Below are 23,569 nucleotides of genomic sequence, written 5' to 3'. Positions count from 1 at the left end.
GTATTATTTTTACCGTTTCAAAAATTTTGCTATTTTTTGTTGATAAGGCGAGACACTCTTTATACCTTGTTCAACGAACCCACCGCCTTTAATAATGATGATTTCAAATAAAAATAAAATGTTATTTTAACCAATTATCGCACCGACTGCCACAAAAAATGGAAATTTTAGAAAAAAATAAAAGATTTTTCTTTATTTTTAATACACCTGCCGCTTCCTTGAAATCTCTAAAAATAAGATATGTATATTTAAAGTATTGAACCATCTTATTTAGTTAATAATACGACTTCTAAGGCAACATCAAAACATTGAAAAACAAATTAAAAAATTGACAGGGAAAAACTATAAAAGCAATCCTTTGCCATAAATATTTTCACATTTTCAAAAAATATCTTATACTTTTTATAGTTGTTCATGTATATACTGTACGTCAATGCATTTTCTAACTCCTAACCTAACTTTTTTCAACCCCCAGTTTATGCAGTTTAACAGATCTGATACTGTGCTGTTCTTAAGGTTGGTGGTTACAATGGCGCAAGTATCTGAGTATTAGACTGCTGTAAGCTCCACAGCACCACTTAAGCTCAAAGTAATCTAAAAAGTGTTAGTGCAATAATTCAAAATTGAGAGCCTACTGTACAGAATCATCAACTTAAAGAACACTAACATACGCTTTTTTTTATTAGTCCGTTGTGCACTACTTATGTTGACCCATTCTTAAACAATGCCTTGAACCAACCTCAGGCATCTGGGAGAATGGTAGTGTGTGTATGCATGTATTTCAATTAGAAAACTGCTACAATCTATTAGCCGCTGGTCAACAAAAGTGCAAAGCACGCCTCTAAATAGATGCGACGAGCAAGCGAATTGCTATCATCTTAAAATAGTGCAATCAACTGATAATTACTGGTGATCATCTGCGTCTCGGGCATAAGTGATGTTCGTTGAAGGCTTCATCGAATTTGACTTGTCCTTTCTAAGCATCGATTGCTATCTTGCGACTTATGATCTTTAAGTAATTATTATTATCTTTAATTACCACCAGTGGAGGTGTATCTTCATACCTGAGTTACTATCATGTGATTATGATCCTTGTTACCCACCCACAGATAGAAGGTCATCATAGGCAACTGATAGTGGTAATGGTCACTCTTCCAATACCAATGGCTCTGACCATTTTCAATAACCCTTCTTGGTGTCTGCCTCGATATTTGTTTATAGGGGAAAGGCAGGAAGGCCATGAACTATATGAATTAATAAGCTTGAACAATGGGTCTAAAGAAGATAGTCAATTTAAAAGGGAAATGTGGGCCGAAGAATGCTGGTGAAAAGATAGCCAACCTTTGTATACACAATAATAGTTGTTGTGGTGACGAGGTTATTTTGTTTGGGTTTTATTTCATTCTCAACTAATTATAACTGTTAACTCATCATATACAGGATGGGGAGTGTCGTAGTAATGCTCAATATACTAAGTTTCGTTATGAAGCTTTTTAGGAAGTGGGGTTATTTATAGTCATGAGAAAGAAACCCAGACTTGTTTTGAGCATTTTTTAAACCTAGGTTCCTAGGATTAAAAAAGTCAAGTAAATCCTTTCCAAGCCTCGGGGCTCATTGGGGCTGGAGCTTATCCCCAGTTTCAATACAGTGTTTTCAAAATAGGTGTTTTTTATGGAAGAACATGTAGAATGGCAGGCGAACACATGGAAATACACTTAGATAAAGTGTGGACACATCCCAAATCAGGAATTAAAGTTAGAACAACTCATTCATAAGAGTATACTGTACAAAACATTATACTTGTTTAAATACCTCTGTAAAGCCCTGTCCAGACTATCAAATTTCATTTGACAAAAACATGTGACATGCCTAAATATGGTCATGATGACATCACATCATGACCATATATAGGCACATCATGACCATATATGGGTATACAATAGTTTTTTGTCAAGGAAAATTTGATAGTTTGGACAAAGCTTAACATGCGCAGATAATGCAGGGCACACTCAGGGATGCTTTTATACAACAACAATGTGAGATAGTATCATGAATGAGGTATGTGAATGCTCATGTCATCAAAGTGACGTCACTACAAATTTAATTTATTTTTATTTTGGTCAGATTATAATAATTACAATGTTTGGCTTCATAAATTTTAATAGGAAAGCTTTAGTATTAAATAATCTCCCTACATTTTTCAAATTGCAGCTCTGAGTCGTGTCCAGAACGAGAGATACAGATTGGTTTTATGTATTCTCAAAATCCCTATACGTAACTATATCATGAGATCCGCTTTCCAAATTTTTTGATTGCATCGCACCTTTTTGTCAGAGGTGGTTCTAGGAACATTGCGAAGAAAGGAACTAGTATGGGCTACGTCATCATCTTAATCCTATCACCACCTTGTGTGTATAGATCCTACTTTAAACTTTAAACTGATCGATTCTCTCACTTCATTCATTCACCCACCCATCCATTAATCTATCAATCTGTCTATGTTGACGTCCATCTATTTGGTTGTCTGTTTATGACTTTGTAAACAATCAGTCATGAGTCATCTTTGTGATTGTATTATTAACTAACGAAGCAAAGAAAATATGGATTGATTTAGAAAAATCGAACCAGTGACTTTTTAGATTTTCCAACTTTTTAAATGACAGTGGTTGAGGACTTGCATTCTATAGCCTACAATCTATAGCCTCCATTCACTGTAACTTAGGTTAAAGGAAAATAATAACAACAGTAATAACAATACTAATTGTAATAACTAATCCTATAAAATGTATTATATTTATACTAACCAAGGAGCCTGTCCATAAAAAGCTGCAGAAATGCATAATATAACTTCAATAATTACCTAGTGGTACATTTTTTTTAAACAAGTAAAAATGCTATATAACTATAGCTTTTGGTGCTTTTAACAAAATAATATATAAAGGAAAATAGATAATTATTAAAATATAGCATATGATAAATAATTTAAAGAATAGCCTTAACTAGGTACCATATTGATTTCCATTAATTCATCTCCTGCTTTAGGGGGTTATAGAAGTTAAAAGTGACTTTATAGCCTATTGTGTTTTTATGTATTTATTTATTTATTCATCTATTAATTCAGGTGGGCTGAGTTATAGATTATCTAATAGAAATCAAATGCAATGTTGAAAATATATACAAATAGGTTTTTTTTTTCTACGCAAAAAGTAACATGATATGATGAAATATAATGAAAATGATATATATTTTAAGATTATTAATATAATATTTATGATGGTTTAGTATACATTTCCTTAACAAACCAAATTATAACATGTCATCATATTTACACACACAATTACAATTTGTATACATATGTTCAACATCTTAAGACAATAACTTTATTTTGATATGAAAGTTTCACTATACATGTTTAGTCATTGATTTTGTAATCTACAGTATTCCTTTGTTGGCCAGATCGTTCTCTTTCATTATTGCTGTGGTCATAAGGTTTAGACACCTGTCCTGATATGAGGCTGTCATTGGTTCAATTCCAGCCGGAGTTGTGCGAAATCCAGCAGTTGTCACTCGACCTGACATGGATCCCATGTCAAAAGACATTTTGTTCTCAGGCAATGCAACTTACCCAATGCTTTGCAGTCATTTACTGATAATCTAGTTAAAATTCAGTTTTATACTATTAAGATAATGGATTTATAATTCATTAATAATGGTAGCCCAGGGCAAATTACGTATATGAACAAGCTTTTGTGTAGATAAGCAGCTAGCGAAACTAGTTAGCAGAGCTACCTATATATCGAACCCAGGTTTTGTTGCTAGTAATGGCCGGGTATTAACTAGTGATTTATACCCTGTGTGGTTGTCATTTGCCTTTTCTAATGTACTGCTTGACTCGGCTAAGCCTGTGGATATATAGAGTGCTGTGTTAGCTAACCTCCACCTACTTATTCACATCATCGACCATAAGGCAGTGGATTTCTGCCTGGTGTGCTGGTTAAGTTATAAACAAATTTTTATTTGACATCATATTCGTCTTTACCAGCAGTAAGGGTTACCACATGTACAGTTGAGTTGTGGGAATGTCTTCACCAGCCTAGAAGGTCAGATACTGGGTTAATCGCTTTCCCTGTCAACTTCCTGGCATTATCCATCCATTCCCAGATTGTTCCAAGGTTTTCCCCCATCTATACTTCCTCTCATTCTGTTAGTAGACTGCATTGTCATTTTCGATCAACTGTTTACCTAAGGAAGTGAATATGGTTATAAATATTTATGAAGAGTTTGGAAAGGGGATAAAGCAAACAATTCCCAACAAAAATTTATACCGGTATATATATATTTATAGAAGTAAGTTACTTAGAAATTAATGATAGCAAGCTGGTTTTTTTGAGAATGGTATACTGTATTTGTAGTAAAAACAATCCTAAAATCCATATCGGTACTACCCTATCTCGCGTCCTCTAGGGATTTTATAAATTTTAAAATTTGAATGCACCATCAGATTGACAAGTGCTACTTTTATGTAAAATACAGTAAGTTCAAATAATTATATCACCATACTATACCATTACCATATGTTGGAATTTCTTATACAGGATAGTATGAAAACGAGTAGAGCAATCTTATTGAAAAGTTGAGGTATTCTTAACAACACAATAATCTTTTCAGAACAGTCTGTATGCTACAGTATGCCACAAATACCAATAGGTACAGCTGGAAACATTTAGTAGCATAATATCAATCAAAATAGCCGTTAACACCGTTACTGTTAAATTATACATAAATCATCAAATAAAGGTAAATACAGTGTTTGAATAAAGGACATGATAGTACATTGTGTATCATAGCTCTCAACGAATGTTATCCTATAAATAAACAAATTGTGTAATGAAATTCCTGTGACGGGATTCGAACCTGTGATATTTATTTATACTTAATAGTGATATTAATGTTATTTTTTCTATAATAAATGTTCTTATATGTGACTTAAATATAAAAAGTATTAGCCCTGTCTCTTATACACATCTAGATGTGTATAAGAGACAGATATGGTACAATAAATATATAGAACACTGGTAATTAAAGAACCACATCAACTGTGCACCAAGAGACATTTCTAAAGATGCTTATGAGAGCGTAAAAACCATTTCAAAGCAAAACTATATCTAGTATAAAAGTGTGCCGCATCGAAGCTTGTTGAGATGAAGAATAGCTAGAGACTTAATGGCAGTAAAAATGGGGTAATTGATTACTTTTGCCATTTTTATTTATAGTCTGATTAAAGACCAAATGCATTTTCAATCTTTTTTCTTTGTTCTTCCGTGCGAAGTTGGGCATTTGAAAATACATCGTATGTTTCAATCTATTTAGGTTTAAAGGTACTATATATTTATATTTCATCTTCTTTCAGTAGCAGTGAGATAGTTTTGTTTTTTTTTATTTTTGTTTGATTTGTTCAACTTTACCTTTCCCTATAATAATACTTTAATTTCAAGATTGCCCCATATTTTATATCCATCTTATAATTGGTAAGTTCTTTTTCTTGAATTAGATTGAAGAAAATTTACCATAGTTCCTTCAGTATACAGTAAGCGTTGCATTTGCAACAGAGAATAAAGTTAATTTTTTTGTGGGATTATACCCAAGGATAAACAAATTCTAAAATCTAGATGGTGCGCTCACTTACCCTCTACTGTGTTCCGATAAACCATTATTCATGTTGCTTGTTGTCTCGTTTATTTGTTCCTTTACTTACTTAATGTCGGAAATGTTTAGATCATGTTTTATAACAGGACACTACTGTACGCTTACACAGGCTTATAGGCAGGATTTTTGATGGGGGTGGGGCTGCATTTGTGAGCAAATCGAGCCTTGTGGGGGTGTGGCCTGTCTAGTTTAAAGAGCCCAAAATCTCCTACAAATTAGCATTTTTAGGCCCTTCTAAAACCTATACTAAAAATAAGGAGCCTGTAGAATAGCAAGTTCAGAAAGGTCTAACATAAGCCTCAATAAAGTTTAGCCTAAGAGAGCTTGGCTAATATCACACAAAATATGTCTTTTGTATACTTCAGTATTCAAACTTTAAACTAGTTTAAAGAATGGAAGGAATGTATATTATAGATGTTATGCTGTGGTGTATCAATGCCTATTTGGTTTCATGAAATAATGCAAAAAAGAACTGTTCTTGAAAATAAAGTTTGTTTGATTTTGGTATTGTCTGTAATATTGCATTTGATTTAGGAATTGTGTGAACGAGCTGAAATATTGTAAATCTGTTGGTTGATTTGGTTTGACATTTTATTCCCTTGGGAGGTGTAGAGTTGTCGTTCCCCCATTTATAGGTGCTCAGTGTGTATTTATCGCTCTAAGTGTGTATCTCCACTAATTGCTGTGGCTTGTGTGCAGAGGTAAAAGTGTAATTTAATCTAGGCCTTGTCCACTTAATATAAAAGAAAAAAATGACACCGTTTTTTTTTTCTTTTAATAAAATTGGTATGGAAAAAATATTTTAAAGTAACAAAAAAATCAACATTCTCTATCTTGGGGATTTTTTTCTATGTATTTACCTGATTTAATACAAACTAAATTATAATATCAACTGAATTGGGGAAAATTTGCTAAAGTATTAGACTTTTCCAGACATTAAGTAGGCCAGCATCATTAAATCAATTTCATTTTTCTAAATATTGGGTTTTCCAAAGCAGATGTAAACATTTATTAACGCTCGCATGACAAGAAATCAGACATTCCAACACTGAATAGTTGCTTGCTCTGTAGTTAAGTTTTTTTAAACCTTTTTTTTTTTTAAAGCAGGTTGAAGTTCAAGATAAGTTAATGTTCAATTTATAGATGTTAACCAAATGCATTTAAACCACTTCAATTGAAGGTAATCATGTTATTCTTTTTCTGTATCTATTTCAGGAATTTCCCATCCCTGCTCAAGTTCTGAAGGCTACTTTTATGTCAATAATTGGTGCCCTTCTAGAAGACCAGGTGAGTAAAGTAATTGAATAAATACCTCTGCAAAGCTTTGGTAAATATGTGCATGACTTATGTATATTATGTATATTTTACGTATGTTTCTTCATATTCTATTGCAATTAAATGTATTTTATAGCAAATAGGCCTATAAAGATTAATTTATTTCTATAGTTGATAAAGTTGTACATTTTACTCATATATTAATTTCAACATCTGGTGATCAGTTATTACTTAATAGTGGTGAGAATATATATGAACATTTATCATTTATTTTGTGATAGTGGGGTTTATCCATACTAATTTGAATTTTTTATAACACGTAATGTACCATTAAAATAATTATAAAGCATTTGTATAATTTATATTAAATTGATTACTAGCAATTTATTAAAATAGAAGAAGCATAATGGGCCTTACAATATTAAATGTACTTATATAAAAGTGGTAAATTATGCGAACTTTTAAATGCATTACTGTATTGTGAAAGGGAAGCAGGGTCATGAATAAGGAGTTCATGTATAATTGTTTTTATCTGAGTGTCATTAACGCTGCACGCATTTCACTTGTGAGCGTTCCAATTATAGGTCTTGTGTTAATGCTCCACGTTCATCATTATCACTGAGCCTGTATCTCCTCCATGGAATAACGATGAAGTAATAAAACGTACACTATAAAATGTGCATAAACTACTCTACCAATCCCATTTGCCTTGTACTTTAAAATTAGATACACAAGCGGTTACCGGATTAGTAGGCTTTCAAGTTTTATTGTTGTGTTTGCTTTCTGTCTTTTAGCAAAATGCAAAATTAGGGCAAGGTTGTTGGTGTCATACATGCTTAGTAGAGGGCGACATTCGTATTTTCTTTGTTCTCTTCATACAACATTTATATGTCACAATGTCTCAGAAAATACAAGGTTTCCCTGTGCAAATTTTTATAAAATTAAATTTTATGAATTCGTTCCTGGCGGAAAATGAAATTTAATATTCTTATTCTTTTTTCAATTTTCTTTTTATTTCTAAAATAAAAAAATCAAATCAAGCAAACGCCAAAAGAGATGTCATTAGTTTCAATTTCAAAGAACCCTATGGAAATAATTTTCTTTTTGCAAATTTAGGGTTATTCCCAATATACCTTTTTTATAATATAATTAGTTCATATTTACTGTATTTCTTTTTGTTATGTATTTTAAGAGCATATTGGATAAATTAAATCAAAGACTTTTTGAGTGGTATTGTCAGGAATGAAAAAATAATTTTTTTCCTGTGGGTTTTAAATATATTTCCTGGGACACTCTAGTGGACAGCGTAAAGCTACATGCACACCGAATCCAAATATTTGGATCGGAAAGGCCTACGAACCAAACGTAAAATCAAGGCAGTGTGTAAGAATAGGGACGCTGGTGTTCAGCACATCAGAATTCGGTTCGGATCCGATGTGAATGCAGGTTAATGTACATTTATTATTATTTATAAATTCATTTCTAATGTTTTGATGTGATGTAGGGTCTAGAGAGCGCAGGCACTTTTGTGAAGGATTTCATTCTTACTCAGTTGATTGAAAAGGATCTAATGGAACTATGGAACCCAGTTGATCCAATGAAGATCCTCCTGCAATGCATTGATGCTGATAAGAGAGAGCTGGTAGAACCAAGGTACAGTACTGTTAACTCCTTTTGTTGACCTATATAGAGTACTACAGTGTTACGTCATGATACCATGTGATACTACTCCGTTGCTATCGGCGACACAAAGTGCGTTAAACCTGACCCATTGTCTCCACTGACAAACCATTGATCTCAATTTCTAACGTAATTATTAAGATGTGATATCTTAATTTTTCTTTGTAAATTTTAATTGATGAGTAAATGTGTGTTCGATAATTAATATAATGCAAGCTTTTGTGTTTTTAGTACATTTTAATGGTAAAATATTAGATTTTAAAATACCTGTTCAAGAAAGCCTATGAAGTCATTATGGCATAATGAACAGTATCCAACGTCTGGTTGACAACAGAAGGCACCACCTGGCATTGTGACGACACGACTGGTACTCTATTCAATTCAATTCAACAAAACATTTATTTTCTTCCAAAGGCACTAGAAAATACAAAATTGCAAATACAAAAAGTACAAAAATTGGAAGAAGGCCAGAACCCGAGAAGTTGTTTTCAAAAACAAACATCTTGTGATGGGCAGGCCTGAAAAAAAAAAGGGAGAAAATTCAGCTCAATATATAACAGCACGATGAATTTCAACCACAGAAAAATTGAATAATTTGAGATTACTGATATTTTCTGAGAGGGTGTATGTAGCAATGATGTTATTAAATGAGGCATGCAATCTCAAAACCAGCGTACTGTCACCATATGTGGCAAAGACAAGCCAAACCAGTCACTCGTCGGAAAAATCAATTTTTAGTTATTAATACAGGGTTTAAAAGTAAAATGAGAGCTATAAAATGGTAAAAGAAAAATTATAATCCGACACTTCGTTATGAAGTTACACAAGTTTAAACATACAGCTGTTTAAAGAACAATATTTTAGAAATCAGCCTTTAAAGTTTACGATTTCAGGCATTTCTTAGGCAGAAACCATCACCAAATTGTTAAAAATTGTTGTTTTAACATTGAAAATGAGGAAAATAACAGCATAGCATGATGTATAGATATATAGAGGTTAGTTTAGTGCAATAAAATTGATTTCCAAAATTTTGACATTCCAGCATGTTTTGGCCATTATCTCCATAACAGGATTTGCGACGAGTGACTGGTTTGGCTTGTCTTTGCCACATATGTTGAACTGAGTAATTAGCATAAGAATGTGTCAGTATTGTATACTTTAGTGCAGTGAAGCCACAATACTTCTACTCATATAGATTTGGCAACAGTAAGTCGATTCCAGTAAATGACCCATCATTTTAAAGCTCACAATGTGGAGAATATGAAAATATTAAAAAGTCAATTTACATAGTGTTGTGTATATAAGCTCTAGTTTTACATTTATGTGGATACATTTTATCTACATGTTTGTTCCATCTTGTTTTTGTCTTCCTTGTTGTTTATGACTTGCTTTTCCATGTATAATTTTTTAGTGTAATACATGTAAAATGTAACCTACTTTCAACTTTGTTTTCTTTTGTGTAGAATAATGCGTCAGGTTGGCGTAAACACAGCTGTTCCTGTGTATGTAGTGGGTGTATACTGCGACAAACAACTACTTGGCTGGGGTATGTAGCAAGTTGACACTAAGTTTAACAATGAAATCTGAAAAACCAATTTTAAAAATGCAGTTAAACATTGAATGCAGTAAATCATTTTCTATTATTTATTTACACTTTAGTGAGGGTGGTCATTCCTGTCAAAGCTCTATATTTGAGACCCTCAGTTAATTAGTGATTAAATAATTAAGTAAGTTTCAATTAAAACACTACAAAAAACTGTAACTGTAGTGCTTCCCAATTTAATATTTAAACAAAATTTACTTCCAACAACAATTGAGGAATTACACAATAGAAAGTCTTACTGTTATAAAAATTTGCAAAAAAAAAAGGTAATTATTGAGTTTGAAATTTAGTTGAAAGTTAAAGCTTTAAATAATGTAATAAATTTCCTTAATTTTTTTCAGCTGCGGGAGAATCTGTTTCAGCTGCTGAAGATGAGGCTACAAGAGTTGTTCTGCGGAAGATGTTCAGGATCGGGGAAGGGAGTCCACCCCTTCCCCTTGACTCAACCAAACATGCTAAGCTTAACTCAACTATTATACAACAATTACAGATGAACACACAACAAGCAAAGATAACTGCTTCATGATCATTGCTTGATCATATGACTTGAAATCATAATGAGAATGATGGGTGCTATAACAAATCAACCACATTTTATTATATGCTATATCAGATGAATATATTATGTTTATCTCTAGTGCAGTAGCTGTACTTTGCTGTATCAGGTGATGATATTATGTTACAGTAGCCATCCATCCTTCCACCTTCCTCTATGCCTTCCTCTACCCCCTCTTTACATTACAAACCTTACCCATCCTTATCTTCAACAAATAACAAAAGTCAAAATGCTGACAACAGAAATATTTAAAAGGGATTTTTTATAAAATCAATTCACTTAATATTAGCAATTGCAAGGTGTTAACACGTTATATTTTCATTGCGGATTTTTTGGGCTCATTACGGACTCTAAACGTATGCATTTTCTTTTAGTTTTAAGGCGTATGCGGATTTTATAAGTCTGCAATGATGATATAACGTGTTTGTTCAGGTAGAAAACAAAATGTATGCTGGCATGTTGTTGTACCACTAGACAACCAAATTTGAAATGTTACTAATTACTAGTGTGATCCAAGAGTGAGTGTTACTTGGGTGTAGGTGAGCCATGATATGTGGTTAGTCTGTATGTAACTAGATGCCTAACATTGTAATATTTTGACTTGGTTATGCTTTTAGCAATGAATATTGCTGTTTATGATGAGAAGTGAGCAATATACCTCTTCTTACAACTACTCTCTATTTCGTATCATTTCCTTGCTTCTGGCAATTCTTCACGTCTTGTTATTATGCATCCAAACAGTTCATAAAGTCATATGCCCTTCAACAATTTACATATGTATGTCAACAGCAAAAAGAAATATGTACCGTGTTCCGTTACTTGATTGCTGAAATAAAAAAAATGTTTAAAAAACAATGGTTGTATTTTACCATTTCTAAGATACCATTTGATTTCACTGGGAGCAGTAAGATCACTGATCTCTATTATAAAAGCTGGATTGCTTATCTGTCAATCATTGTACAGAAAAAAGTAAAGCCACAGGCGCCATATTATGCAAGAGCCAGAGTGACGTACCACACTAGACAAGTATGTTTTGGCATTTCTTTAAATTATTGTTAAAAATATTGATTCTTGCAATAATTTTTCAATTATGTATTTTAATTTTAAGAAAGATTTTTTTCACATCCTCTAACCACTCAACGTGGGTGTTTGTTCAGTTTACAAAAGCCCAAGGGATGTTGCGTTGTTGGTGATGTCACACCTGTTCAAAAGTTTTGCGCTGTGATGATGATTGTGACGTTTTGGGCTCCCAAATATGACATCAGTAGCTTCTCTAAAACCAGCCAATGAGCAATCCAGCCATTATAATACAGATCAGTGAGTTCGATGTAGTGCAGTACGAAGCAGTTGCAGCTTACCAGAGGCGGATTCAAGGGGGCGCCTAGCCAGCCAAGGTCCCCCTAAATTTTTTTAAATCGAGAAAAAATGAAAGTTATTTGCAAATTTTAAGTCTCCCTGGGCCCCCTCCATTTTAAATTCCTGGATCTACCACTGCTTACAGTATATAATATAATATTTTTGTACAGTAGTTTTGTCTGCTTTCCAAAACTTATTTGGAGATGCATTGATAGAGCGGTCAATAGAGGGCGGAATATATATTTTTTAATTCTTCAGACGATGCTAAGTCATACAGCTTTTGAGCCTGATATTAATGAAATGTGATAATGATATTAACCTAGTTGAGTATAAATGAGATCAATGCTAAAGAGATGATGTATGAATTTTAAACCCTGTAGTTTGTGGTTTCCTTTCTTACTTGCTATACAATCATTTCGGTATCAGTATGGAGTGAAGTTTAATGGTTAAGATGCTTGCCTTCTAATCCCAAGGTCATGGGTTCACATCCTGTGAAAGCAAGATTTTTTTCTTGACTTAAAACAACACCACTCCCTAATCCTCATGAAGAAACTTTGCTGATAAAAGCATGACACTTTCATTAATTTAAGAGGGCCCCTGAATATCAGCCAAAGTTTTATGATACACTGGAATAGTCACCCTCTATAAATATAGCTTAAAACAAAAATATCTAAAATGTGCTTTTTTGTTTGTTTGTTTTTTTTTTCAATATGACAACAACTTGTGATTTTTTTCGCAATTTTTTTCAAACGTACTGGGTACTCAGTACATTTCCACGTCAGGTAGGGCAAAATTACACCTATAATATGACAATAGTTAAATTTATTTTAACATAACAGAGTAATGTAATTTAAATCTCATAAGCCCCAAAAATGTGTATTTTGGGTGGGGGCTCTCATTAATTGCATTCTTATCTTGTATCAAAATTATAGCTCAAAATTGCAAATGCTAAAAATGAGGGAATATTATCTCAAATTTAACCAACCATGTTCTTTTTGCAAATTATTTTATTGACCTATTAGGGATCACTTTAGAATAAGTGCCACTTGCTGGTTTCCGAGTGGTGCATCAAAAAGGCACATCCAAAATACAAAACGAACATCTTAACTAAATCATATTCACTAATTAGATTCAAATAATATGAGAGAGTAATGGAGAGAGAAAACAAACGAACATTTACAAGGACAAAAATCATCTGATGTTTCATAAGGTAACCACAAAGGGTCCTTAATCGCAAATAAGTAGGCCTACCCTTTGTGATTATCTTATGTTACTTGAATACAGGTAGATGTTTTTATTGCTGAATGATATATTTTGATATATGTATATATAGTTTGGTTGGTAAAGCGGTAACCACATGGATATTGTTAATTATAGCTTTAAACCTGGCAATTTAAGCATAGGTATTTTGGGTCCTACTTGGTAAAACAAAATAGGTTTGTTAAATAAGGTTTTTAAAAATACACTGAACCTAGTAGGCTAGTGTCATGTGTTAAGAACCGAATTGATTCAAAATGCTAGCCTAACAATAATCATCATACTAGTAATCATCGTCATGCTAAATAATAGACCCCTCGAGTCAATTACTCGAGAGGTCTGTGGTATTTATGATTATCTGTGGTATTTATGATTATATTCCGCTGCTGTGGCCCTTTGTTGTAGGCCTTAGAGTGTGTTTATGAACAGGGGTGCACAACCCCACTCTCGTGAAATTTCTTTGAACTAATCGTGTTACCGTGTGTAAAATTCTATTACCGTTATATTACCAACACACTCATAGGCGTAAACGTGCTTTATATTGACAAACCTGACAATACAATAGTCATACTACATTATTCAATATTTAAAAGAAATTTCTGTGCAGAACTTCTGTCTACTAGATCCCATGAGTCTATATCAAAATTCAATACATATCCTATTACTGTATTGTTCTTTAATTGTAACCGATTTCTTTAATTAAATGTGCTTGTGTTTGCCATGTCGAAAGTGTATACATTTTCCTTATAAAATGTAGGCCTATTGGTTTTGTATAAGATTTAAACTACAGTCTGATAACTATGTCTTAGAAAGACTTCATTTCATACAATTCAAGACTTAACTTTATTTTTGTAGACCTACCATAAAGCAAAATCCAATATTGTTGGTTTAAAAATGGTTGCAGGAAAATGAGCTGTTCCGCGTATTTGCATTAGAATTAATGGAACATTAGCCCTCCCGCGAGCGGGGTAAAATTTTACCATTTGACTAAGTGGAGAAACTACAGGAAATAAACAAACCCGAGCGGTGCTTTTATTATTGATATATAGTGCCGCCGTGCGGACGGGGTAATATTGCTATCCGTGTACCCATAATGCATTTCGAACGAATGTTCCACAATATTGGGAAGCTGCTCTATCTTCTGCTATTTATTATCTTTGGTTGTACTCAATTGCTGGTCTCTATCTTTAGTCAAAGTTCCCTCAAAAGACGAACGCTTGTAACCGTAATTTGAAACTTGATACAAGTATGTGTAGGCCTATACGGTACTGTCTGTCATAAAATATAACTTCAAAAATTCAGTTAACTTAAGTAACTATTAAAATGATTAAATAATATTCCAACGGTAACATAAAATATCATTTTCCACTAAGGAAACTCTTTGCTTGTTTAACATTACATGACACACTGAACGAAACAACTACGGTAATTTTCTTTTAGCTGAATAACATTTTAGTTTTTTACACTATACTACCAATTGGTACATGAATTGAGGATATAGGCAATGTCAAATTCTGCAAAGAATATAGCAACAGTATTATTTATAGGCATACATTTTTCTAATCATCGTTTCTATTTAAATTTTAAAATGGCATAAAATTAAAAGAGTTTTGTCAAGCCTTTTTTAGATATAACATCGATGAGATGCTACGTAACATTCGATGACATTGTGAAGATCCGTTATTAAACTGTTGTCGGAATAGAAGTAATGAGAAAATATACGTTGACATTGAGAAAATATGTCTTTCTTTGGTGGTGATGAATAAATAATTGGTCAATCTGTGGCAATATAACAAACAATGTTAAAAGTGGATATTACAGAGTAATAAATATGGTAGTAGATGAGAGGCCGGGGACTGAACGTTTCTAAAGATTTTTTTTTAAACCAGCAAATATTGAATTTAGGCCCGTTGTGTTCTTTTGTAAGCTGGTAATGCAAATATTTATATTATACCATCTTATGCGGAACTCCTTCATATTTATTCACCAAACATTCACGTCAGAAAAGAAAATCGCATTCAGGGTGGATTTCTTATATATCTGTCGTATTGAAATCAACAGAAAAATAGTTATACTCAAATAATAGTTACCGGTACTGTTAATTATGTATATGTATTTACACTATAACATAAATATTACGCATTTAAAACATAATAATTGTGGGGAATTCGGTTGTATTATAGACATTATTGGATGTGGCCTATTTCTATACTCAAAGACTAGATATTTTGGTTATTAGGTTTAGGGACCTATTATATTTTAATCATGTAGCTTTAATAATATATTCTGTTCTTCACAGGTAATTTATCTTTACACTACTTATTGTTGGTAATTTGGCTGATTGTTGTTATTTGTAACGGGTTTTTATCATAATCTGTCATTAAAAGGGTACTATAAATTTGGTAGAGTGTTTGCACAGCGGTTGCCGTTAGGAAACTTAAGAATTTTAAACAATTATGCCTATGCATGAGGCGTACTGTACATAGTTATACCGTAAATGCTCAAATAAATATAACGATTTTGGAAGCTTCAGTGCGGCGCTTATTCGAGAGCGGCGCTTATAAAAAAATATTGGCGTGGCGCTTTCTATGCTACCTATTTCACGTATTCCCGTATCGGTAGTCCTATCGTAGGTCCTACCGGTACGTCATCGTAAATAAACGTTTATAACGAAATGCTTGTGTCATATTGTTATTTATTTATTTTAACACAGTATACATTGTATTTAAAACCATGTTTCTCAAAGTGTTTCATTACACACAGAGTAATATATACTCTCGATTAAGCGCCGCGGCGCTTAACGTAAAATAAATCACGTTTGGTGCGGCGGTTATTCGAGCATTAACGGTATACAGCAGCCCTAAAGACTAAAATAACTAAATACTCTTAGTATCTGTGTTGAACCCCCAACAGAAACTCTCAAAATATGAAGTAGATCTACCGGGAGAACTTCTTTTAGTTAATACCATAAGTATGCATTTACGTAAACCTAAATAGATATATAATTATGGCTTTTATTTCTATTTTCATATGAATTATGATCACATATCTTATTGTATTTAGGCCTATTTCAAAGATATGAAAACCTTTCTGTTATCTGCAAGAATGATGGAGTGGCTGGTTGGTAGGGATTACCATACAGTTGATTTACAACCACCATTTCCTATCATTATAATTGTTGCTGGCGTATTAATAACCCGTCATTTTGTAACGGAACCCGGATGTATCATAATTAATAAGATAATAATAAGTAGACCTACTCGGTGTACGCCTTAGCATTATTTGCGGTACTAGACCCGATTAGCGTATTTTTACTTACGCACTTATTTTTAGTAAGGATGAGCACGTGATTAATTTCCAAGTTCAACACCAACGTATTTTTAATTGCATCATGTGTTACTTTTGACTTGTGGCGAGAACAAATCACGACCCGGATATAATTTCTTAAAAAGGCGGAAACTATTAAACAATTGTAAACGACTCCGAGTTTCTAAGTTGTCTGCTCAATTTAGTAGATCGTCTGCAAAAAAAAATAATTAGCTGCCATGTCCACCTATCTGTAGCCATGGCGATTGGAATACAGAGCTGCATATTCTTGATATTTTTAGTCAATTCATTGCAAAAAACTGATGGTGAGTAAATATTACTGAATTAAATTACGATCTTTAAAGAATTTATATTTTTCGTAGCGGTCACGCGACGTTTACTTAGTTGCTAATATAGGCGAATCTTTGTTAGAGACAGTATATATATATATATATATATATATATCAATACGACCAATTATATATCATCATTATCAACCAAGTCGAGCATTTTAATTGGAATGTGAATTCCTTGGTGGATTTTTTGTTCTTGGTAGGCCTGTTGCGTAAATATAAAATACTGTATTTTCCATCTTACAGTATTTTCAGAATCCTTGTGTTCAGAGGTCGTGGCGTATTAGGGCCTATTGTTAATTGCTTATTGTCATCATGCCTATGTATTGTGGTTTTAGACTTGTTCCATTAATGAATGTAGGCCTATTATAATACTGAGCACAATATTATTTAACGGCAGTTTTATTTTTTATCATGTAGTTATATTTTAACAGTATTATGTCTAGCTGCTGTTATAATTTATATTTTCTTTCATTTGTTTTAGGCTCATTTATTAAATCGTTCGTTACATCATCAAGCATTCGTGTGGACGTAAGAGATACTAATACCACGTCATTAGCAGAGGTACGGCAATGTTCTAGAATTATACTTTATATACATTTAGGCTTAGGCATATAATCAAGATTCATTTTCAGAAATACAATTTATTTTTGAGAAAGTAATTACTTCTTCATATAATTATGACACTAATAGGCCTTATAATATACAGCACACTTCTACTTGCTAAATTTATGCAAAAATTAAGTGTCTATGTTTTTATGCCTAATTGTTTTCTGTTTGAAAAGTTTTATAGACAATTAGAAAAGAAACAAATTATTTGATAAAAAAAAATAGGCCTACTACATTTCAGTATAAATTTAAAGCTAATGTTTTAAGTTTAGTCAAGCTTGATTGTCTATGTTTTTTGCTTTATTCTATGTTTGAGTATTGAATTAAAAAAAGGGGGGAAACTAATTTAAACAAAAGAGCACACATAGTAGGCTAGGCTTCTTAGACCTATTAGAAAGTTAACAAGGTCTACACCTACACATTTGTATGCCTACGTTTATGCTTCGAATATAAAAGGATTGGGCCTACGTACAGTTTGCTTCTCTGGCATCGTTTAAAAAGCAGACTTTATGAGGCTTTGGAAGTGAAGTGTTTTTTGGCTCTCAGGGAATTTTTATCACGATCAAAATAACTTCTCTCTCTTACTTTTTGTAGACTTATATCATATAGGCCCTATAAAAATAATACCACTTAAAATGGATTAAATTGCTATTGGTAGTCATGGTTCATATACTTAAGAATACAGGTCTCCCTCTAATGAAAGTCCCCGCCAATTAAATACCACTTTTGTTGTGGTCCCAAATCGACAAATGTATTTTATCTTCATTATTATAATTAGACACAAAGGCAAAGACCATGGAAACACGGTCCCAAAGTTGTCTTTATTTGGATGGAGACCTGTAAATTGAAATCGCTTTTGTTATGCTTCCTAATTTTAAATTATATGAAACAATTAATAATACATCTGTGTTTGTATCGCTAACTCAGATTTCATACAGTAAAGTTAACTCGTCATCATTGGTTCATGTAGTGCGTTTTATCGAAACGCATACCATGTACAAGATCACGTGCCTAAAACCCGATACCACATACACACTTACCATCACCACGCTTGTACAAAATCGGAGCGAGGATGAAACAATTGCTTTAACAACCGACCACAAACGCGGTGGCGACGATGACGATCACCCAGGTAGGCTACGATTGTGTTGTCGTTTCCACAAATTGTAATAATTCGCATAGATTTCACACGTCCTCTGTGTCACCTTTTGGTTCTTCCTGTTAATTCTGTCTCCTTTTTTTTTTTTTTTTAGAAATAGTGTAAAACCTCGAATTTAAGACCTAGGCGCTTTTTTTTTTTTTTTTTTTTTTTGCGAACTTTGGATGGCCTCTCTTTTCGAATTGGGCTTTTTTGGCAAAGTATTGGGCCTTCTTTACAAAATTAATACCGTCAATTTTGGAGATTACTACTATAGGCCTAAGACAATATATAGGGCCAATGTAACATCAATCTGTATCATGGAGTGCATTAACCGCTTATTTAATCACCTAAACTACTGTATAAACCAAGCGTGTTTTTAGTTTGCTTTGTCGCTTTGAAATTAATGTAGGCCTACAGCGTATATTTTGTGGGCCATCCTCATCAGTCTGGTGATATTGCTGTTCGTATATCTATTTGATAATGCATGAAAAATGAAAGATGCGTTAAAAAAAAAACAAGGTAGGCGACCTCAATCAAGATACTATTGTGTTTTTCTCCAGTTTTCTTTTTCCTGACTATTGGAATAAGTGCGCTTTGTGGTGTATTGCTTTTGGTTGTATGTATAATGGTTTGTGCCCGATGCTGCAGTTGCTGTTGTAGGTACGTAACGTAACGTAAAATAATTGTAACATATTATCATAAAGATATAGCTTCTGTCGAAGAAAAAAAACATAAAAAATGTAATTAAAACATCGAATAGTTAACTTAAAGGGATCAAACAGGTAGTATATGATCAAACACGATCAATCCAGATAGTTCACTGGTAAACAGACGTGTGAAATATTTAGTTAAATAGACACCGTATGTATTAATAATATCACCATTGATAAATATAGTTATTTTTATTGTTATACCAACAGTTCAAAGACGGAACGTTCTAATAAACATGTTGAAAATAAATCGAGTATCATGCAAAGAATGCGAAAAAGACGGGGCCAAGAGCAATCAATCGTCCAGGTGCCATGTAAGGATATTTCTGACTACACCAACAGCATCCCGGGATGGAAGGCTTCATGAGTTCATTATGCTCACTAGCAGCATCTCGGGATGGAAGGCTTTTTTTTTTTTTTTTTTTTTAGACACCAGCAGCTAGATGTTGAGTTGTATTTAGGCCTGATGCTATCCGTATAAAACAAGAGCTTTGTAAGTGGCTGGTCGAGATTCAGGCCCGGGATTTATCAATCTCAGCTTAGTAAATGTCTTAAGTCAAAAAAATTAAGATGGCCCTAAGCAAATATCTTAAGCTGATTTATCAAACCATCTTAGCAAAATCTTAGCTTAAAAATGGTCTTAGATGGCGCATGCAATACAATTGACTTTTTAATTTTAAGCAATTTTTAAGCTAAGTAATATTAATAAATCTGACTTAAGCAAAAAAATGGACTTAAGACGAATTTACGTTGATTTCTATTTCCATGTGGTATTTTTTGTTTTTCAAAATTGTACTTGTATTCTGATTATAACACAATAAATTGTAATTAATGATAGAAAAGTTATAATTTATTTCTACATGGGCCTACATGTACAAATTATTTTAATTAACAAACACAATTACTGTAAATACATTGTTACGATATATATATAATGTGTATTAATTGAGTAGCTATTCGTTTTGTCACACTTCTTATTAGATCTAAATATGTCATTACTTTTTTTTAGATCAAAAATACAATTGTATAAAACAGCACAACTAATCAGGCTTAGCCTTTTCAACATAACTACCGTACTGTATTAGAACTCATTCTCCATCGAAACATACATGTCTCCCTCTAATTCTAAAGAACACCTCCTAAAGAGCACTTTTCTGTGATCTCAAATTAAATATTAACAAATTTCTTTTATCTTTATTATTATAATTAGAGACCAAACTTTCTAGAGACCATGGAAACCTCGGTCCCAGAAGTATTCTTTTCAATTCAGAGACCTGCACTGCACAATGATAATTATAGAAAAGATGACAAAATATATGTTTGTCATTGATATCTATGGCGTCTGTAAATTTAAATCATGGCTCTGACTAAAAAGTTGGAGCGCCCTCTTACAATTATTTTGTGTTAGTGTTCAGACTTCACTACGCTGATAATATTTTAAAAGAATACATCTAAAGTTAAGTCTGTCCCCTGTAACCTCTTTTTATAGAGTTTATCCAATTGCTCACATTGAGCTACTGTAAAGTGAGTCTTCCATTCTCCAACAATCCCTGGAAATAGATTAAAAAAAAAAAAAAAAAAACATTGCTAGTTGAGTATTAGAGTAAAATGGTCTTATTTCATTTCATTTCATTTATTTCGCCTTTTTTAAAAATCATAACAATGCAGTAAAATATTCAGAAAATTCAAAAAGGTAATCCATGTTTCCTCCAAGAGCCGGCAGGATTACCAAAAAGTAAAATTAATTACTGTCTGAGTGGCTCTCCAATCAATGGGGGAGTAATTATGTGGAGTATCTGTGTGTTCATGCCCACATAAGGAGAGTACCCAAGTACGGCTCATATAATCCTGTAACTGTTGTTCTTGTTTCATTAATTTTCCTTCTTTCTTGACTTATATGTGGAGGGGCACCATGATCGTTTTCGTTGAAACGGATACCGGCGCTTTATAAATAATACGGTAGGGCCTAATAATAATTATTATTATTATTATTATTATTATTATTATTATTATTATTATTAGAGTAGGCGATATGTCTAAGTAACTTATTTTACATTCTAGGCTATCATGGCTACCGTTTAATTGAATCGATATTGGTTTATATGTGCTTATATTCTATTGTTATATTAAAAGTGTATATTAAAATTGTTTATCATTTCTAAGGCTTTCCTTTACACCTTTACAGTTGTGCGGCCTGATCAAATTCTTAGCAGGTGTGTATAGACTATCTTATTGTCCATTTACTACGTCCGTCCAATTTTCAATTCTGTAGTTACTATTTTTTAAACATATACCGGGGAAATACATATTTACAAGCTCACCTTTTCTCATGAACTGAATATTTTTGCCAGAACTATCAGCTGAATCTAACATGACATCTTCCGATTTATTTACTTTCGGGTTTTTCTTCATACTGCTGAATGAGCAATGATCTACAATACGAGCGACTGTTTCTTCATTCAGGACATGCCCCAAGAATTCACTCACTTGGTGAACAATGTTTGACAAGTCCTGGTGAAAAAAAGTTACGCTATCAGTCATATTTGTCATTTGAATTACATCTACTACACTACTGTTATTGCAGCTGATGCTGCTACTACTACTGCTAGTCCTGCTGCAGCTGCTAGGCCTACTGCTACTTTTTTGCTACATCTTATGGTCTTACTGCTACTACTTTATTACTACTACTACTATTTTGTCACCTTTTTCATATCTTCGTAAGTTACGAACAACACGTGTGCTTCGTGTCGCCTATTCCACCAGTAGAGATTGTGGTTGAACCATGACCCATAAGGAACTGAAATTAAATATTTTGTAAACATGTAATTTAAGGTAATTCATTTAGAATGTAAATAGTGAAGCTAATACATTAATGTACCTTCATCTTCATTGGAAATTGGACTCTATGTTGTAAATCATTTATTAATCCATGATTGTGATGCTCATAATGTTTATTTCTTTCGTTGAAGATTGTGGCATTTTAGCTTGAATATATGTGCATATCGGAGGATATAGTTTTGTTGAATATTTTCTAAATTTTTTCAGCGATCTCGTAGTTTCAAATGCGCATGTCAAAAGTCAATGCATATATAAATATATACTAAAATAAAATATCTAGTCTTCTAGAAATTGGAAACGTCATATTACAAGTTGTACGATTGTTCGTTTATGCCTGGACCCTTAAAATAGTCATGCACACTTGGAATATACAAGCTAGTTTGTTTTATTCTGTTTCCATTCTACCTTCGTCTTTAATAAATAGTTGGAAAAATTCATCCCACTTGAGTTTCGGTTCCGAGATAAACCCGTTGAAGAAATAAAAACAGGATACAATGACGTCTTTTGGATTGCGTGCGACGTAAATAACCTTGAAAAAATAACAGTACAATAATATCACATTTTGATTACTTACAAACTTCATGATCGTCATCAGTGAGATTTAGATCTGCGACGACGAGTAATCTAGAACGATATGACGTCATTTAAGGCATATGTGCATGCATAATTATATTCGTAATGTTTGGGATGAGATCTGTGGTTTGGGTTTCGTCAGGGCGTATTTCTGACCAAGGCAATTAAACAGAAGGACGCACATCTCGGGACATCAAAAGTATGGCTACGTTCAGACCTGTGAGATACGCCAGGCGTATCTAACGCCGGGCGTACGTTAATCCATGGCGTAACTAGCGAGATGTCCAGACTGGGCGATTAATGAACGCTAGCGTAAGTATTCGCGCGAAATATTCGTATTCGTAATTCGCGCCATAGGCTATGTTCAGACACAACGACTTACGCTAGCGTAACGTTAATCGAGTGGTGTGAACTTGTGCGCGGCGTAGCGAACGCCAGTATTATTGCGCAATCACTGGCGTACGGTAATCCAGCAACAGACCCCAGATTAGGTACGCCACTGATTTACGACAGTCACGCATCGGTGATTTTGAACTCAGCCAAGATTTGACCAATCAAAATAAACCTAGATGTAAACAGAAAATAAAATGCGCGAATTACGAATAC

General features: G+C 33.1%; 3 protein-coding genes and 1 long non-coding RNA gene across 8 annotated transcripts in view; 2 read left to right on the top strand and 2 right to left on the bottom strand.

Moving 5' to 3' along the window:
- Positions 1-10,987, top strand: part of LOC117124576 (39S ribosomal protein L44, mitochondrial-like) — a 42,128-nt gene extending 31,141 nt beyond the window's left edge. Inside the window, exons 6-9 of the mRNA XM_033270864.1 lie at positions 6,922-6,993; positions 8,486-8,634; positions 10,125-10,207; positions 10,606-10,987. Of these exons, the coding sequence (XP_033126755.1) occupies positions 6,922-6,993; positions 8,486-8,634; positions 10,125-10,207; positions 10,606-10,790 (489 nt within the window). The 3' untranslated portion in view covers positions 10,791-10,987. The remainder of the gene's footprint in view (positions 1-6,921; positions 6,994-8,485; positions 8,635-10,124; positions 10,208-10,605) is intronic.
- On the bottom strand, positions 2,126-10,236 carry LOC117124578. 2 transcript variants are annotated; one of them, XR_004447991.1, is made up of 3 exons: positions 10,099-10,236; positions 8,929-9,078; positions 2,126-4,242 (listed from the first exon to the last, which is right to left on the bottom strand). It is a non-coding gene; the product is annotated as an uncharacterized LOC117124578 (long non-coding RNA). The 2 variants fall into 2 exon arrangements; XR_004447992.1 differs by having other exon boundaries at positions 8,929-9,033; positions 10,099-10,233.
- Positions 10,988-16,646: 5,659 nt separating the features above from the next.
- Positions 16,647-21,702, top strand: LOC117124570. The gene is made up of 5 exons (XM_033270853.1): positions 16,647-17,065; positions 17,577-17,656; positions 18,629-18,833; positions 19,403-19,502; positions 19,763-21,702. The coding sequence occupies exons 1-5, from the start codon at positions 16,999-17,001 to the stop codon at positions 19,917-19,919; spliced, it is 609 nt and encodes a 202-aa protein (XP_033126744.1). The 5' UTR covers positions 16,647-16,998; the 3' UTR covers positions 19,920-21,702.
- LOC117124569 (sulfotransferase 1C2-like) overlaps positions 19,980-23,569 on the bottom strand; it is a 9,816-nt gene continuing 6,226 nt past the window's right edge. For all 4 annotated transcript variants that reach the window (XM_033270850.1, XM_033270849.1, XM_033270852.1 and 1 more), the window contains 4 exons: positions 22,796-22,919; positions 22,255-22,349; positions 21,874-22,063; positions 19,980-21,102 (listed from right to left, as the gene is read on the bottom strand). In XM_033270850.1, coding sequence (XP_033126741.1) covers positions 20,990-21,102; positions 21,874-22,063; positions 22,255-22,349; positions 22,796-22,919 — 522 coding nt within the window. In that variant the 3' untranslated portion in view covers positions 19,980-20,989. The remainder of the gene's footprint in view (positions 21,103-21,873; positions 22,064-22,254; positions 22,350-22,795; positions 22,920-23,569) is intronic.

The sequence above is a fragment of the Anneissia japonica genome, unplaced genomic scaffold (assembly GCF_011630105.1).
Source record: "Anneissia japonica isolate Jap-2015-1 unplaced genomic scaffold, ASM1163010v1 scaffold287833_len2544123_cov190, whole genome shotgun sequence".
NCBI classification, from domain to species: domain Eukaryota; kingdom Metazoa; phylum Echinodermata; class Crinoidea; order Comatulida; family Comatulidae; genus Anneissia; species Anneissia japonica.
Note: the sequence above shows the minus strand (reverse complement) of the source record. Positions and strands in the feature narration are given on the sequence as shown.